Source organism: Myodes glareolus, chromosome 7 (assembly GCF_982192425.1).
Source record: "Myodes glareolus chromosome 7, mMyoGla1.1, whole genome shotgun sequence".
Lineage (NCBI taxonomy): Eukaryota > Metazoa > Chordata > Mammalia > Rodentia > Cricetidae > Myodes > Myodes glareolus.
Window position 1 is genome coordinate 67,077,509 of NC_142032.1, and position 16,233 is coordinate 67,093,741.

At 47.2% G+C, this 16,233-nt stretch overlaps 1 protein-coding gene across 1 annotated transcript in view; it reads right to left on the minus strand.

The window, feature by feature from the left end:
* Nucleotides 1-288: 288 nt before the first annotated feature.
* Mgmt (O-6-methylguanine-DNA methyltransferase) overlaps nucleotides 289-16,233 on the minus strand; it is a 246,714-nt gene continuing 230,769 nt past the window's right edge. Inside the window, exons 4-5 of the mRNA XM_048455259.3 lie at nucleotides 6,692-6,831; nucleotides 289-600 (exon numbers count right to left, since the gene is read on the minus strand). Of these exons, the coding sequence (XP_048311216.1) occupies nucleotides 391-600; nucleotides 6,692-6,831 (350 nt within the window). The 3' untranslated portion in view covers nucleotides 289-390. The remainder of the gene's footprint in view (nucleotides 601-6,691; nucleotides 6,832-16,233) is intronic.

Below are 16,233 nucleotides of genomic sequence, written 5' to 3' on the forward strand. Positions count from 1 at the left end.
ATGGCTTGAAGGATGACTGGAGGGAGGGAGGTCTCACTAGGGTGGGGTCAGCCGTGTGGTATGGATAGTCTGGGGTGGCTAACTGTTGTCTGCAGGTGCCAGACGCATCTCCCTTAGTGCAAAGGGGCCCTAAGTCTCACAAGGCCTTTCCCACTCTCACCCCCACGTTAATAGGCATTAAAAGTGGAACAGTAGCCATGTCAGAGAAGAGAGCTGATGACATCCACCAGGGTGGGTCGTCTCAACTCATTCTGCTGGAAAATGTAGAAACAAGAAAGGGCAGCCAACTCCAGTCCCCCAGGACACATCTAGCTCCTTTAATATAGAGGGACCACCACCGCGTATCCGCTTCCGACAGGCCTTACATCCATGTGTCACTCAAACAGCCACTCATTTCTGGCCAGATGCCTTGGAGCTGGTGGAGCCACGGGACGGCTTGAGCCAGGTCCCAGTCAGACCCAAGGCCTTGCAGGTTGGCTGCCGAGTTGGGATGCCCTCGTGGGCCAGAAGCCACTCCTTCACAGCCTGCCCTCCTCCAGAGTAATTGCCAAGGGTGCCATCACTGCAGATCACCCGGTGGCAGGGGATGAGGATGGGGACCTGAAAAACAGGAATGTCACTGTCAGTCTGGCTCTAGGCTGAGGTTTCTATGCTACTGACAAGGTCCTGCCTGTCCGGCACTGCCCGGCAGATCTCCAGTTAGCAGGCTTCTGGCATGGCCATCATGATGATTCCTTCAGTACCCCTACTTTGCACCCTACAGAGGCCCCGAGGGTCTCCCTTGGGGGGTGGACATCTGTTGCGAGGTATATGAGGGATATGGAACTCTTTGTATCAAGGTTTAGGAGGACATTGGATTGCACCTGAGGGGTGATTGAACACGTGCCCCCTACACGAGTTAGAACTGCATTTCTGAGTTTCACAGGACTTTCTGACATCACCAATCTGTAACTAGAATCTTCAGGGGTGGTGGCAGGCCCAGTTCACCCAAGGGGTTGGCAAACCATGGCTGTGAAGCTGATGTTGCCTACCTTCTGATTTTGTAAATAAAGTTTTATTTGAACACAGCCATGCCTTTGGTTGCCATCTGTGGCTGCTTTGTGAATGCACAGACTATTCCCCAGTGGCCCTGCACAAAAAAAAGCTGGCTAAGCCAACTTAGGCTGTGCCTATGTATTGGGAGTTTTTCTTTCCCTTTTCTTTGGGAGACACGGAATCTCAGTGGCACCCATGTCTACACCTTCCCACAGACACAGTGCCATGGGCATCACACCCAGAGTCCCAACAAGGCCTATAGACTAGGAAGTTCTTATCACGGTTTCTGCAGCCTCCCAACTCAGATGGTCTGAGGTACCCAGGCTGCTCTCCAGTCCTTAATGGTATGAGCAAAGCTAAGCACTGGTGGCCCTCTACACTAAAGCAATGGGTTTCTTCTAAGGGAGGCCTCTTCTTAGTGCAAAACGCATATAAGTGTTAAAGGAAGCTGCTTGTTTGTTTCCCGGCTGCCCAGAAACCCATAATAATCACATAGAAACAGTATTAATTAAATCACTGCTTGGTCTATTAGCTCTAGCATCTTATTGGCTAACTCTTACATATTAATTTAACCCATTTCTATTAATCTGTATATCACCACCTGGCTGTGGTTTACCGGCTAAAGTTCTGGCGTCTGTCTCCAGCGGGACTACATGGCTTCTCTCTGACTCCTCCCTTCTTTCTCCCAGCATTCAGTTTAGTCCCCCCCCAGCCTACCTAAGTTCTGCCCTATCAACAGGCTAAGGCAGTTATTTATTCATTAACCAAGACAGAAGGACCTCCCACATCACGTAAGGAGGAGCACCAGAAGGTGCTAAGGATGATGATGGCCAGACATGTGTGTGCTTTGGCTGTGGTGTATGGTTTGTATGTTCTGAACCATTTGCCCAGTCACCTGCTATTGCAAAATGTGACACCAACCAAAAATTGGGGAATGATTCCAGTGAGTTATCAAGCATGGTGTTTCTTCCTACTGACTCTGACAAGCTCAAAAACAGGGGTCTGTAATCTCATGAGCCCAGTGATGTCTAGATGGCCACTGTTACAGACCACAACCTGAGTTATGAGCATCTGCTTCAGGAGTTCTGGAGGTTTAGGGTTCATTCTGGAAGGTTCTGAGTTGCCCTGACACAGGAAAATATAGAGAGCAGGTGTGCAAGTCGGAAGTCATCTCAGGTACACGTACAGGGTTTGCTCTGGGGTTCTGCCATGGTGAGATCTAGCCACTCCTGCAGGGCTCCAGCGGGATGATTGCAGAGGTGCTGCTGGGTACCACCCACATCCCATTGCTCTTCTTCCCTCCTTTCCCTGTGGCTTATTAATATCTATCCCTGTCGCACCCTTGCCTTTTCTATCTACCATGCTAAGCAAATGGGACACTGTGGCGAGCTTCTGGTCAGATGACAATCTAGAGGAAGCTGCCCAGCACAGGCACATGAAATTACTGAGCTCTGTATCTCAGAACCTGAGCAGCCTGGTGTGCTTCCTCAGTCCTCAAGGCCTCCATACGGGCATCCCTCTGGTCACCCCCATGCTCCTGACCATACAATTCACCTGCTGAGTTGAGTGTGCTCTTTGTTGGGGTATAGCACACAGGATCCAGCAGGTGGGGACATTCTAGCCCTCACCTCTGACATGGCATTTTTCATGCCTCATGTGAGGCTTTCCTATGTAGCCCTCCAATACCCCAGGTCAAGGGTTAAGTTCACTGGCTAATGAGGCAAAGCGGAGGTTCTAACCGGCAGGAGTCTGGCTCTGCCTGTCTTCCTGATGGCCCTGTGCACACACTGCCTCTCTTGAGGAGTGACTGACATGGTGATGGACTCTGTGGACGTGGGACCATTGCCGTTTTACAACAAAGCATGGGAGACGGGGACACGATTTCCCACACCTCATAGACCTTCTCTTGCTTTGACTCCTATGGCTACCGGGATGACGTGGACAGATGTGGTCTATGAGCAGTTTCAAGGACCACTGGCATGACGATCGGGAAGACGAGAGTTGACCATGCAGCCAGCAGCAGCATGGGGTAAGCAATGGCATGCCAGGTGTATGTGGATGACAGTATGTGACCTTGACCTTGAAAGGAGCCATGACAGGTGCTGAGAATGGAACGTTACCATGACTGATTTATATGAGAAAAATGAACTACAATAGCGACACAGAGTCAGAAGACTGTGAGGTGACACCCAACCCACAGCTTTGGTTGAGACAGGCATGCCACTCAATCTGGTCTTGCCGCCACTGAGAGGCATATTCCACCATTCTACTGGATAGCAGATCTGACCTCTCAGCTTTGACGTTTTTCTTCCCTCTCAAGGGATTATGGGATTACAGAGTGAGCACCAAGTATACCCCTCTCTGCTTCCTTCTGTGGATCGAGGGACTGCTGGCACAGAATGCAGGCGGACGGGCGACACACTCACAGAGCTCACCTTCAGAGATGGATCCTGCTTCACGTCAGGCTACCAACAGCTCCTTACTGGGGCTCTAGTAAGATTTACTGGGGCTCCATTCATGGCCATATCTGAAGGACCCATACCATTGCTGCCCTCTTCTTGACAGCCCCTGCTGCAGGCAATGCGATTGCTAGCGATACTCGAGGAGCCCATGGTATTACAGCTTCATTGAAATCTTCATGCTGTGAAATCTAATTTGTCCAATACCCGGATCCATCACTCGCGCAAGCCCTTTCTCAACTGCTATAAAACTTCCAAACCCATAGATTTGTCTCCAACAAAAATAACATGAAGGGGCCTTGCGATCGATAATGGAATCCCTCTGATTCTGGAACTGGCTGAATATTTCTTCCAACTTTGCCTTTGTTCTTCTGGGCAGAGGCCACAAGGGAGAAAGCTTGTTTTCACTCGCAGCCTCATCAATACCTAAATCCTGGTGAACGAGTGACACCGAGAAGTTGTAATCAATAGCTCCCGGTGCGTTTTTTTCTTCTGGTCAAATGGTTCAGCTCCACTGACAACCCTGACACTCAGAACATGATGCTAAATCTTTATCAACAGCTATCTGGGTGAATGGCAGAACAGGACTCGAGGGTCATCGGTGCTCACGGCAATCTGCGAATAAACTAACTCCTCAGGAATGTGTTTGTTTAGAAAAAGGTGGGAAACTCCCTCAGCTTGTATTGATCGCCTCTGAACTACATTTAGCAAATTGTGTCTGAGGATGTGGCAGAAGGGGGTTCTGTGAGTGAGCTAGTGAATGTGTGTGTGTGTGCGTGCCCACATGCGTGTGTGTGCATGAAAAGTCATTGGGCCTGGGCATCCCTTATTCAGGGTGGTGTGGCACCTTCCAGAGGTTGCCCAGTCTCCTGGCAGGGCCAGTGAGTCTCACTTGGGAAACTTAGGAGAAGCTGAGTTCCAGGATGGAGGAAACTCCCACCCTGCAAAACCCATCTCCTGTTCTTGAGGTGGCTAACCCAGCAATGGCCAGTTGTGAGGCCAGATGGCATGAGGTTCCTGCCAGCCACCAAACCAATGATGTGAGGTGAGGCCTCCAGTGCCTACCCTTCCTCTCGCATTTGCAAATAGCACTGCTTAGCCAAAACGTGAGAACTTCGTTCACTATGAACTTAATGCCAAATTGGCGGCTTTGGGGTAAGGGGGACATATACAGCCACCCCACCTTGGGCCCTGTCTTCAGTGGTGCTGAAGGCACCTACCAACATGGGCAGCAGGCAGAACCTCCACCTTGGGCTCTGTCCTCAGTGGTGCTGAGGACACCTACCAACACAGGCAGCAGGCAGAACCTACCACTGTCCAGACCTTTTGTCCCTCAAGTCTCAGCATCCCCTTCTCATACTCGTTTCCAGAGGTGCTTGATGGAGACTCATCACCAAAGTGGGTACAGCATGTGAACCAATGGGTACCCTGGGCAGCGGGACTTGTTCTTAAAGCACAGATGTTAGCTGCCCTCAGAGCAGAAGCTGTGGTGCTGGCGCCCACGGATGGGACCATCTTCATCTTCACGTGAGTACACACAGGAAACTTGGAAAGCAAAACAACTCGGTTCCCAACTCGAGTGTGGCTAAGTACCAAACCATCCGTCCTGCGGCAGGAGTCACCTGGGCAATGGCGACACCTCCTCCTCAGCTCAGGAGCGACTCAGACCTGGGAGTGGGGTGCAGAGAGGCCTACTCCATTCAGAGGCCAGGACGGTTGGTGTGTGTTCACCAACTGCAAGGGCACAGCAGGAGAAGGGTAGAAAGCGTTGGCCTCCTCTGTTCTCTGGGGGCATTAAGCGGAGTCACAGAACAAAAATGTATTGGAGCTATTTCTTTGTCTATAACAAAATCTAATGCTTCATGGTCAAGCATGGTGATGAATGGCTTTAGTCCCAGAACTCAGGAGGCAAAGACAGGTACCTCTAGGACTTCCAGCCTGGTCTACAGAGAGAGTTCCAGGTCAAACAACCCTAGGGCTACATAGAGAAACCCTGTCCAATTTAAAAAAAAAAAAGAAAGAAAGAAAAAGAAAAAGAGAAAGGAAAAAGAAATCTAATGTGTCAAAATTTAGCTGTGACCCAGAAATGGTGGTCTACCAAAAAGCAGGGGAAAACTTTTGCTGGGAGACCTCAAAAGTCATCCCCAAAGCCAGGCGTGATGCACACCCCTTTAATCTTAACAATTAGGAGGTAGAGGCAAGAGGATCTCTGTGGGTTCGAGAACTGCTTGGTCTACATAGTGAGTTCCAGGACTTCCAATGCTACACAGAGAAACTCCTTCTCAAACAACAACCACTACCCACCAAAGGAGGCTCAGACTGTCTGATTCATCGATGTCCCTTCCAGACAGGGTACACTTCTGAACAGGTGGCCGTTTTCTGTCATGCTAGAGGCCCGCACAGCTCTATCAACATGACAGCACACCTATACTGGCACTGGCACAGGCACAGGGAAGCTGCTTGGGACATTTAAGGATCCTGGAGGTAGTGCCTTCTTGCCCATCCAAGGCCCACAAGCCTGCAGGGCCTTGGTCTGGACTTGAGCTATTCTAGGGGAGCCAAAATACCCACTGCAATGTGGGACTACAGGCTGTCTCTAAAAGCATAACCTTCTCACGGGTTGGGAACTTGGAGCTCAATAAACTCTGACAGATTTGCAGGAAGGAACATAAGTACATGCTAATGCATTCTGGGGGAAGAGCCATTCCCTGCGGGGCTGACACCCAAGGACAGTAGACATCTATGATGCTAGGTGTCACATCTTCTAGCCTCTTCATACCCCAGAGACCCAGGGAGATGGCGTTGTGCTCTTTCACCAAAACCTTCTCCGAAGGCTGGTGCCACACAGGCAGGCCTCTTGTCTTCTGGACATACGGCTGCATTTCCAGTGGATGAAAGAATGCTGCCACTCACCAGGCACCCAGTGTGGGGACTAGCCAGTGGGTAGCGAATGAATGGACAGGCTGCCCTCTTGTCTGCTCGCCACTCTCCAGCTTTGCTCCTCTCTGGTAAGCGGCTGCTATGACAAAGGGCTCATGTGGCTGAGACACGAGGTTGGGTCCCTCTCCCAGGAGGTGCCTTCCTACCCGGCCACGCAGCCTCTGAAATACATTTATTCAAATGACACTTGGCTCCCAGAGTGGTTCAGAACCCAGCAATGGCAGGTATCCAGCCTGCTGGCCATCTGCAGAACTTACTGGATTGCTCCTCATTGCTCCTCCTACTGCGCGAGCCGCTTTGGGGTTGCCTGCCAGGGCTGCTAATTGCTGGTAAGAAACCATTTCTCCGAATTTCACAACCTTCAGCAGCTTCCATAACACCTGTCTCGTGAATGAATCTGAAAGAAAGAAAACAGAATGACGCGATTTCGACCAACGACTCCAGCGGCTCAGATATAAATAGCTGCCAGTTCCCCAGCAGAAAATGCAATGACACAAATAGAGGTGTTATACTCAATTAAAACACAGGCCTCCACACAGCACCCTGTCACGGCAGCATAGGCCAGGAGAACTGAGAGGGAGCCAGGCACAAAGCAGGTGGGCCTCGGAAGGCTTCCCACATCTTTAATTTCTTTCCGTCTTCCTCACGGTCCATGTGGAGCTGTGTGTGATGCTCTTTCTGTGAGCGGGCAGGCACACATTTGCACACAGTTCAATTAGCAAGCATGGGAGCCCCTGCTGGCCCACCTACGTGGAAGCCCTTTGGGCTGCTGGTTCGTTTCCAACTTCAGGTGAGATGCAGGAGGAGGAAGACTCCAGGGATGGGATGGGACCCTTTTCTAACTGTCTACACCCAGCAGTGGGCAGGACTATCCCCTGGGCTGCTCTGAATGCCAGTATGCTCAGGTTGGGATGACCCTGGCTGCAGGCAGCTGCAGGCATCTTGACTGAGCAGCGCTGCAAAAATAAAGCATCTCTCCCTGATTCCTCTGACCAGCCACATCAAGCGCCATGCATTTTGTGTCTGCAGCAGAAATGGCTGGGGTGAGGCATGGCCATCTCCTTGATGCCTCTGGGTTCTGGAATCATTCCTTGCAATGTACCTTGAGGAGGGGAGAAGCCCAGGCAGAAGGAGGAGTCCGGTGTCAATGGATTCCTATTGTCTTCCTGAGGGGACACACAGGCTGGGGAGCAGGAAGGCCAAGCCACAACCACCATCCCTGGGGCTCCAAGACTTGGGGCAGGAGTTTCTGATGGGAACAACAGAGAGGAGGGCTCCAGGGGCAGAGACGACATCAGGGAGTGTGTCCTCCACAGTGCTGGCCACATGTGGTGCCAAGCTGGTGGGAGTGTGAGTCGGTCCTTAAAGGAAACACACCCTTACATGCATGTTAAATAATAAAAATCACTTCTTAACTGAAGGGAATGATAATCACTTGACTGGAGGAAAAAAAAAAACCCTGTTTAGTCTTTATTATAACATTAAGCAAATTAAACATCAGCATAATCCAGGTGATACTAGAAAAGGGTCATCAAAGAAATTAACTTTGTTGTTCATTAATTTACATGGATTAGCAGAGGGCACAGACACAGCAAATGTGCTCTAGTTTTTTATGATATAATTTCAAACTGTACAGCATTTGTGGCAGGAGGGTGACTTTGGGGTTAATCAGACTGATTTGTCCTTTTAATTGCTTTCTATTCAAAGAAAATTCATTAGATAATGTTCTCTTCAAAATTCATGAATCAATTTAACTGAAGAAACCGCATTAACGGCTCTGGGTTCATTAACACATGCGGTTTGAGTGGCTGGGTGCTGGGAGGGTTTCCTTTAGGCAAACAAGCTCTGTTTACTGTCTTGCCCTCTGAAAGGGGCTCGGAATCACCTTGCTAATCGCACTTATTGTTACTGTTGTCTGAGAAAAGGAAAGGAAGGAGATAGAGGAGGAGAAGGAAGACAGGCTGAGGCACCCTGAGAAAGGCTTCAAGGAGCTGCCCGGGAAGGGAGCAAAGGAAGCAGCCCCATGCTGCAGGAAGCAGGAGCTGCCCGGCCTTCCTCAGAGGGTGCAGACCTGGTGGGCTGTCGCCTGTGCTGTGGCCCAGAGAGATGGCTGTGACTGATGTTTCCAGAACAGCCTGGCGCTTTAATAACCTGCTGGGATTAAACCAAGGGATAGCCTAACTGGATCAGGTATGACTGGGAGAGACACTGGCATCTACGCAGTGGTGGCTCTCGCCACCGGGTCTCCGGCCACAGACTGTCAGGTCACCAAGCATTTTTCTTCCCAGGTGGAAAAGCGTCTGGAATAAAAAGTCTATGTGTTCAGATACCAGGATAGTCTGTCAAACATGTTCGGTTTCTTAACACTTGCTTTTATTTTATATGTAAGTTTATTTGCATGCATGTACGTGTACCAGATGCATGGCTGGTGCTCATGGAAACCAGAAAAGGGCACCGAATGCTCTAGAACTAAAGCTGCAGGCTGAGTGCTGGGAACTGAAACTGTGTCCCCTAAAGAGCAGCGAGTGCTGTTAACCACTGAGTCACCTTGAGAGCCCCAAGTTCAGCTTTGCTGTCAGTTTATCATAGGAAACTTTCTGTTTTTATCATCTATCCTAGACTGGCCTTCAACTTGTTAGGTGGCCTTGAATTCCTAACCCTTACGCTTCTATCTTCTAAATACAGAATTATGACAAGCCCATCACTGCGTCCCATTTTATACTGGAGACTGAACCAGGCACTCACTCTACCAATGCAGTTACAGCCTCCAGCCTGGTAACTAGTTCTTAACCAGTCCACAGTTCACACAGGGCAACACAGAGCCAGGTGGTTCTCAACCTTCCTAATGCTGTAACCCTTTAATACCTCGTGGTGTGCTAACCCCCACCCATAAAATTATCTTCATTGCTACTTCATGACTGTAATTTTGTTACTGTAATGAATTGCGATGTAAATATGCAACCCCCATGAAAGGGTCGTTTTACCCCAAAGGGGTTGTGACCCACAGGTTGAGAACCGCTGCACTAGGCAGTCTGGCTCAAAGAAAGTGGCGTTTCATAATCAAGCACAGCCTTTTTCAAATGTATCTGAAAATGCTTCTTCACTCTGTAAGGAGCAAATTGCACTCATTAGTGGAAGCCACTCTCAGAGACAGGCCTTTAACCAGACCAGGGCATGCACAGTGGAGATTTGCTCGCATCTACACGCAAGGAAGGGGCTGGCACTTTTGCGTTAAGAACTGGTTTTCAAATGTATGCGGATCTGCTCACATGAGCTCAATGGGAAATGTGGAAAACACTGTTTCTGAAGGTTGATGTGGCCACATAATTCCTTGGTGGCTGGCCGAGTCATGCTGGGTGACCCAGTGAAATCCAACCTTCCCCTGTGTGGCTCTCTGCACAGTAAGCAAGCCAGCAACCTCAGTGCTATGGGAAGCAGTCCCTGCATGTTAGAGTGCGGTGTTCTTCAAGCTCGCCCGCCTGGCTCTCACAGCTCTTCTGAAGGCTTCCTCTCCCCAGCATGCTCCTCTGCCCCAGGACTTTATCAGGCTGATGCGGCGGGGGGGGGGGGGGGGGGGTGTCAAAGCTCCACCAGAGGCTGCCCTGCACCTCAGATTCCCTCTCTGAAGGACGTGGCTCTGGTGGCTTGTGCATATAATGAAGCCACCTAGGCGGAAACGAGTTATTTATTTAATACCACCTGGACTTGAGGTCATCAGAAGTGGGGAAGGATGCGGCTTTCCAAAGTGGCGCTGTGTTGTAGGCACGGGGAGTTTCACACAGATGCTAAGGGAGTGGGAAGTAAAGCCTTAAAAGGAAAAGCCAGCTCCACTCCTGCACTCAGACCCGTGAAGCTCGACTACTTCTGATAAGGGAGACCCCACACGGGGGAGGTGGTGTGAGGAGGCAGTGGCCTGGCTCTGCCCACCTTACTCCTCGAGCCCCTCCCTTTCTACCAACCATTGCAGGTGCTGCTTTGACATCCCAGGTCTCTGTCTTGCACCACTTGAGTACCGGACAATCAGAGTGCTGGCCTTCAAGGCCTGGCTCAGGCCCTACCCTTCCCCTGGGGCCTGGCTTATATGTCCAAGGGCAGGGGCGGGATCTTCACCCACACAGCTCTGACTTCCATAGCAGACTCCATCTTTCAGTGTTGAGCCTTGAGTTCATCCTGGACCAAGCTATTAGGAGGGCAGAGGCACAGGTGCCGTACACAGGGTCCTGCCCAGGGAGTGTTCCCTTGGCAGCAAGAGGTAGCTTGGAAGAGACTCTCCCGAGGCTGGATCAGGCCACAGCCATGTGCACCGACAATGCACAAGCTTCAGAGGCAGCCAGAGTGAGTTTTTGAGACATAAAGTTGAAATACGTATGGGACGAAAGGAAGTGGGCTCCAGATCAAGGGGGGTGGCATGGCACACTGTGCCTGGTCCCTCCTATTCAAAACCTTTCTGAAACCCTGCAGATGTGGACAGAAGCTTAGTGAGGGGGAGCTGTGATATCAGAGGTCAGGAGATAGGGGAAACATCACGATGATGAGCTGGTATAGATTATTTTCATCTCAGGCTAGGCTTGCTATAGTTCCTGCACTGGGGAGAAGGGAACCCATTGACAGCCAGAAGAGGGGGATCGCCAAGGCCCTGTCATTACACTGTCCCCCCAAATGCTGTGTTGATGCTGGGGTGTGGTGGTACCAGGAGTTTGCATCTCGAGAAGCAGCTGCCCCTTTCTGGTGGCAACAGGTACGAGGGTAGGCGAAAGCCCTTGTTTTTCCTTCCTATTGTCTTTCTGCTGCGCGGCCTGGATCTGAGCGCAGGCATGAGGAGTCTCCAGCAGAACTTGAACAAAGCCCAGCTCGGTTTCTAGGGAACAGAAAAGAGAGCCCCGAAAACTGGAAAACACCAGGGAGACTGCGGAGAAGTCTTTTTTTTTTTTTAAATTCCATTTTATTTATTTATCTGGAGTGTGCCATGGCTCAGCGTCTCATCATATTCAGGATGGCCAGATTGTAATCCAGAATTGCTGAGTACATGCTCATGGTTAGAAACATTTCTGATGCCTAGGGAGAGGTAAGCCACGCTGGGGCTGACGCTGATGCTTGGACTCATTTGACAAAACCTGAAAGGATGTGTTACGCAAATGCTGCAGTGAGGGGAAAGGCTCTCGAAACAAATGAAAGGCAGAAGGTCCTGGCCAAGAAATAGACGTTCACAAGAATGACCAAGAAGAAAGTTTAGCCCCAGAGTGTCAATAACCTGACTTAGAAATTGCTCTTCATGGGACCCGTATGACAGTACGGGAAAAGGTCAAGGATCTGCAGAAAAGCCAAGAACATCCCCACCCGAGCTCTGAGAAATTCTATCTAGAGCAAACACAACTCTTCAGAAAGAACGGAAGATTCATGGGACATGGTCAAATGATCTAATATTCTTGTTGGATTACCACTAGGAGAGAAAGTGTGGAATGGAAAAGAACTTAATAGCTTTCAAAGAGCGGAGTAAACAGCAAATAGGACATACTCCGAGAAGGTCAGCTCAAGCAAAGCCCACCCAGACTGCTGAACACTAAAGACAGAGAAGCCAGAGGAGAATAACTCATTCTGCACAGGGTAGCAACACGAATGCCATGGGGTTCTACCACAGACACCAAGTATGAATGGCCATGGGGTTCTACCAGAGACACCAAGTATGAATGGCCATGGGGTTCTATCAGAAACTAGGTATGAATGGCCATGGGGTTCTATCAATCAGAGACACTAGGTATGAATGGCCATGGGGTTCTATCAGAGACTAGGTATGAATAGCCATGGGGTTCTATCAATCAGAGACACTAGGTATGAATGGCCACGGGGTTCTATCAGAGACTAGGTATGAATGGCCATGGGGTTCTATCAGAGACTAGGTATGAATGACCATGGGGTTCTATCGGAGATATTGGGTATGAATGGCCATGGGGTTCTATCAAAGACAGTAGGCCAGCGTGGCATTTTCAGCACACAAAAGGGAAGGCATTGTCAACTCAGAATTCTTTATTTAAAATGTCCCCAGGAATGAAACCAGCATATGAAGAAGGTTTCAGGTAAGAGAAAAACTGAGATCACCCTCTGCCAAGAGCCCCCATCTTCAGAGAAAGGAGGAGACACCGAAGAGAACCTGGGACTATCACAAGGCCAGCAGCATAGCCAGATATGGCGAGCAGGCCTGATTCCAGCTAATGAGAAGGCTGAAAGAGACCCTCATATCTGAGGAATGAGGAGAAGCAGGGTTTGGTTCCAGGTCAGATGGAAGAGACACACTGCCCTGGACACCTCTCAGCACAGGTGTAGGACCTTCTACCCCAGTGGCCTAACGTCTTGTATCTTATGCCTGGGTATGTCAAAAGCTCTTTGTAGCCATCAATACTTGCAGCTGTCAAATGCTTTAAAAAAAAAAAGACAACTCTCCTTAAGAATCAGTAGTCTGCTGTCTAGCCATGTGCTCCCTGTGTCCCCCATCCTGCATATTGCTGGTTAATTGATGGTGCGGGGCTGGGAACTTGGTGGGGCTTCTGAATGCTAGGAAAGTGCTTTATCCGAGCCACACCTCCAGCCCTTTCTTGCTTTATTCTGAGACGTGATCCTGCTGGATAGTCCAGGTCTCTGTGAGGATGAGGTCTCTGTACTCCACTCAAAACAGTAAAAGGTTGACTTTAACTTGACTGGAAATGAGTGTTGCAATCTCTGTAGCAGTCAGGAGAAAAAAACCTCTACAAAAAGAGAGAGAGAGTAAGAAAGCATATAAACAAAATTAAAACTTTTAGTGTTGATAAAATAGCCTCAAATGAGGGGGGGGGGATAGAAAAGGGGTACAAAGAAATCGAGAACAAATAAATGTGGAACCCAAATTCAAACATATCACTAGCTGCATCAAGTAGACGTGGTTTAAGCATACCAACAAGAAAACTGGTATGGCCGGAGGAGACGGCTCAGGGGTTAGGAACACTTGCTGCCCTTTCAGGGGACTAGAATTTGGTCCCAGCACCCAGGGCTGATGGCTCACAACAATCTGTAATTCTAGTTCAATGGGATAGGGCCACTGTAGGTACATATGTGCATATAAACATAAACAAACATATATCTTAAAGGAAAGGCAGACACTCTTGGTACAAATAAAAGCAGTAATACCCACTGTCTAATAGAGACCCACTTCAAGTGAGAGCCATAGAAAGGATAACAACAACAACAAAAAACAATGCTAGGACAGTTAATATAGAACTAAGAAACCTTAGAAGCAAAGAATGTTTCCAGGGGGACGTTATAAAAAGCAACATGGGGAGGCAGCGACCTCCATGGGATCAGACGTTATGACTCAAATGGACTTAACAGACATCTATAGAACACTTCATCCAAACATTTTTAAAAAGAATATACATTCTTCTCAGCACCCCATGAAATCTCAAAAATTGACCACATACTAGGTAACAAATCAAATCTCAACAGATACAAAAAAAAAAATGGGAATAACCTCATGTATCTTATCAGATCACCATGGCTTAAAATCAGGATTCAACAGCAACATTAATTTCAGTAAGCCCACAAATGTGTGAAAATTAAACAATGCTCACTTGAATCATTAATGGGTCAAGGAAGAAATCAAATACTTCCTAAAATTCAATGAAAATGACCACACAACATACCCAAATTTATGACACAGTGAAAGCAGCATTAAGAAGAAAATTCATAGCACTAAATGCCTACATAAAGAAGCTGGAAAAATCCCACACTACTGAGTTAAAAGAACACCTAAAAACTCTAGAACAAAAAGAAACAAACTCACCCAGGAGGACTAGAGGACAGGAAATAATCAAATTGAGAGCTGAAATCAACAAAATAGAAACAAAGAAAACAGTACAAAGAATTAATGAGACAAAGAGTTGGTTCTTTGAGAAAGTCAACAAAATAGACAAACTTTTATCCAAACTAACCGAAAGGCAGAAAGAATATATCCAAATCAACAAAATCAGAAATGAAAAGGGAGACATAATAACAGACATGGAGGAAATCCAGAGAATCATTAGGTCATATTTTGAAAACCTGTACTCCACAAAATTAGAAAACTTAAAGGAAATGGACAACTTTCTGGATAAATATCACTTACCAAAATTAAATCAAGCAAATTAAATAAACCCATAATTGCTAAAGAAAGAGAAACATTCATCAAAAGTCTCCTAAAAAAAAAAAAGCCCAGGGCCAGATGGTTTCAGAGCAGAATTCTACACTATTTTCAAAGAAGAACTAATACCAATACTCCTCAAATTGTTCCACACAGTCAACATCAAACTAAATGGAGAGAAACTCAAAGCAATCCCACTGAAATCAGGAACAAGACAAGATTGTCCACTCTCTCCATATCTATTCAATATAGTTCTTGTGGTGCTAGCTAGGCAATAAAACAACAAAAGGAGATCAAGAGGATATAAATAGGAAAAGAAGAAATCAAACTCTATTTGCTGATAATATGATAGTTTATATAAGGGACCCCAAAAATTCTACCAAGGAACTTCTACAACTCATAAACACTTTTAGTAATATAGCAGGATACAAGACTAACTCAAAAAAAATCAGTAGCCCTCCTTTACACAGATGATAAATGGGCTAAGCAAGAAATCAGAGAAACAGTTCCTTTCACAATAACCACAAATAATATAAAATATCTTAGAGGAACTCTAACCAAACAAGTGGAAGTATGACAAGAACTTTAAATCTTTGATGAAAGAAATTGAAAAAGACACCAGAAAATGGAAACAATTCCCATGCTCATGGGTAGGTAGAATTAACATAATAAAAATGGCAATCTTACCAAAAGCAATTCAATTCAATATCCGGCAATATTCTTCACAAACCTCAAAAGAACAATGCTCAACTTCATATGGAAAAACAAAAAATCCAGGATAGTCAAAACAATTCTGTACAATAAAGGAACTTATGAAGTCATCACTATCACTGACTTCAAACTCTACTACAGAAGTACAATAATGAAAACAGCCTGGTATTGGCATTAAAACAGACAGGAGGAAAAATGGATACAATTCAAGGACCCAGATATCAATTTATATACCTATGAACACCCGATTTTTGACAAAGAAACTAAAAATAAAAAATGGAAAAAAGAAAGCATATCCAACAAATGATGTTGGCATAACTGGATATCAACATGTAGAGGAAGGCAAACAGATCCATATCTATCACTATGCACAAAACTCAAGTCCAAATGGATCAAAGACCTCAACATAAAACCAACTATAGTGAAACTCATAGAAGAGAAAGTGGAAAGTAACTTGAATGTATTGACACAGGAGTTCACTTTATCAATATAACCCCAGTAGCACAGACACTGAGAGAAACAACAAATAGGACCTCCTGAAACTGAGAAGCTTCTGTCAAGCAAAGGACACTGTCAACAAGACAAAATGGCAGCCCACAGAATGGGAAAAGATCTTCACCAACCTCACATCAGACAGAGGGCTGATCTCCAAGGCATACAAAGCACTCAAGAAATTGGTCATCAAAAGAGCAAATAATCCAATAAAAAAAATGAAGTATAGACTTAAACGGAGAACTCTCAACAGAGGAATCTAAAATGGCTGAAAGATACTTAAGGAAATGCTCAACATCCTTAGTCATCAGAGAAATGCAAATCAAAACAACTCTGAGATTCCATCTTATACCTGTCAGAAGGGCCAAGATCAAAAACATTGATGATAACTTATGCTGGAGAGGTTGTGTGGTAAAGGGAACACTCCTCCATTGCTGGTGGGAATGCAAA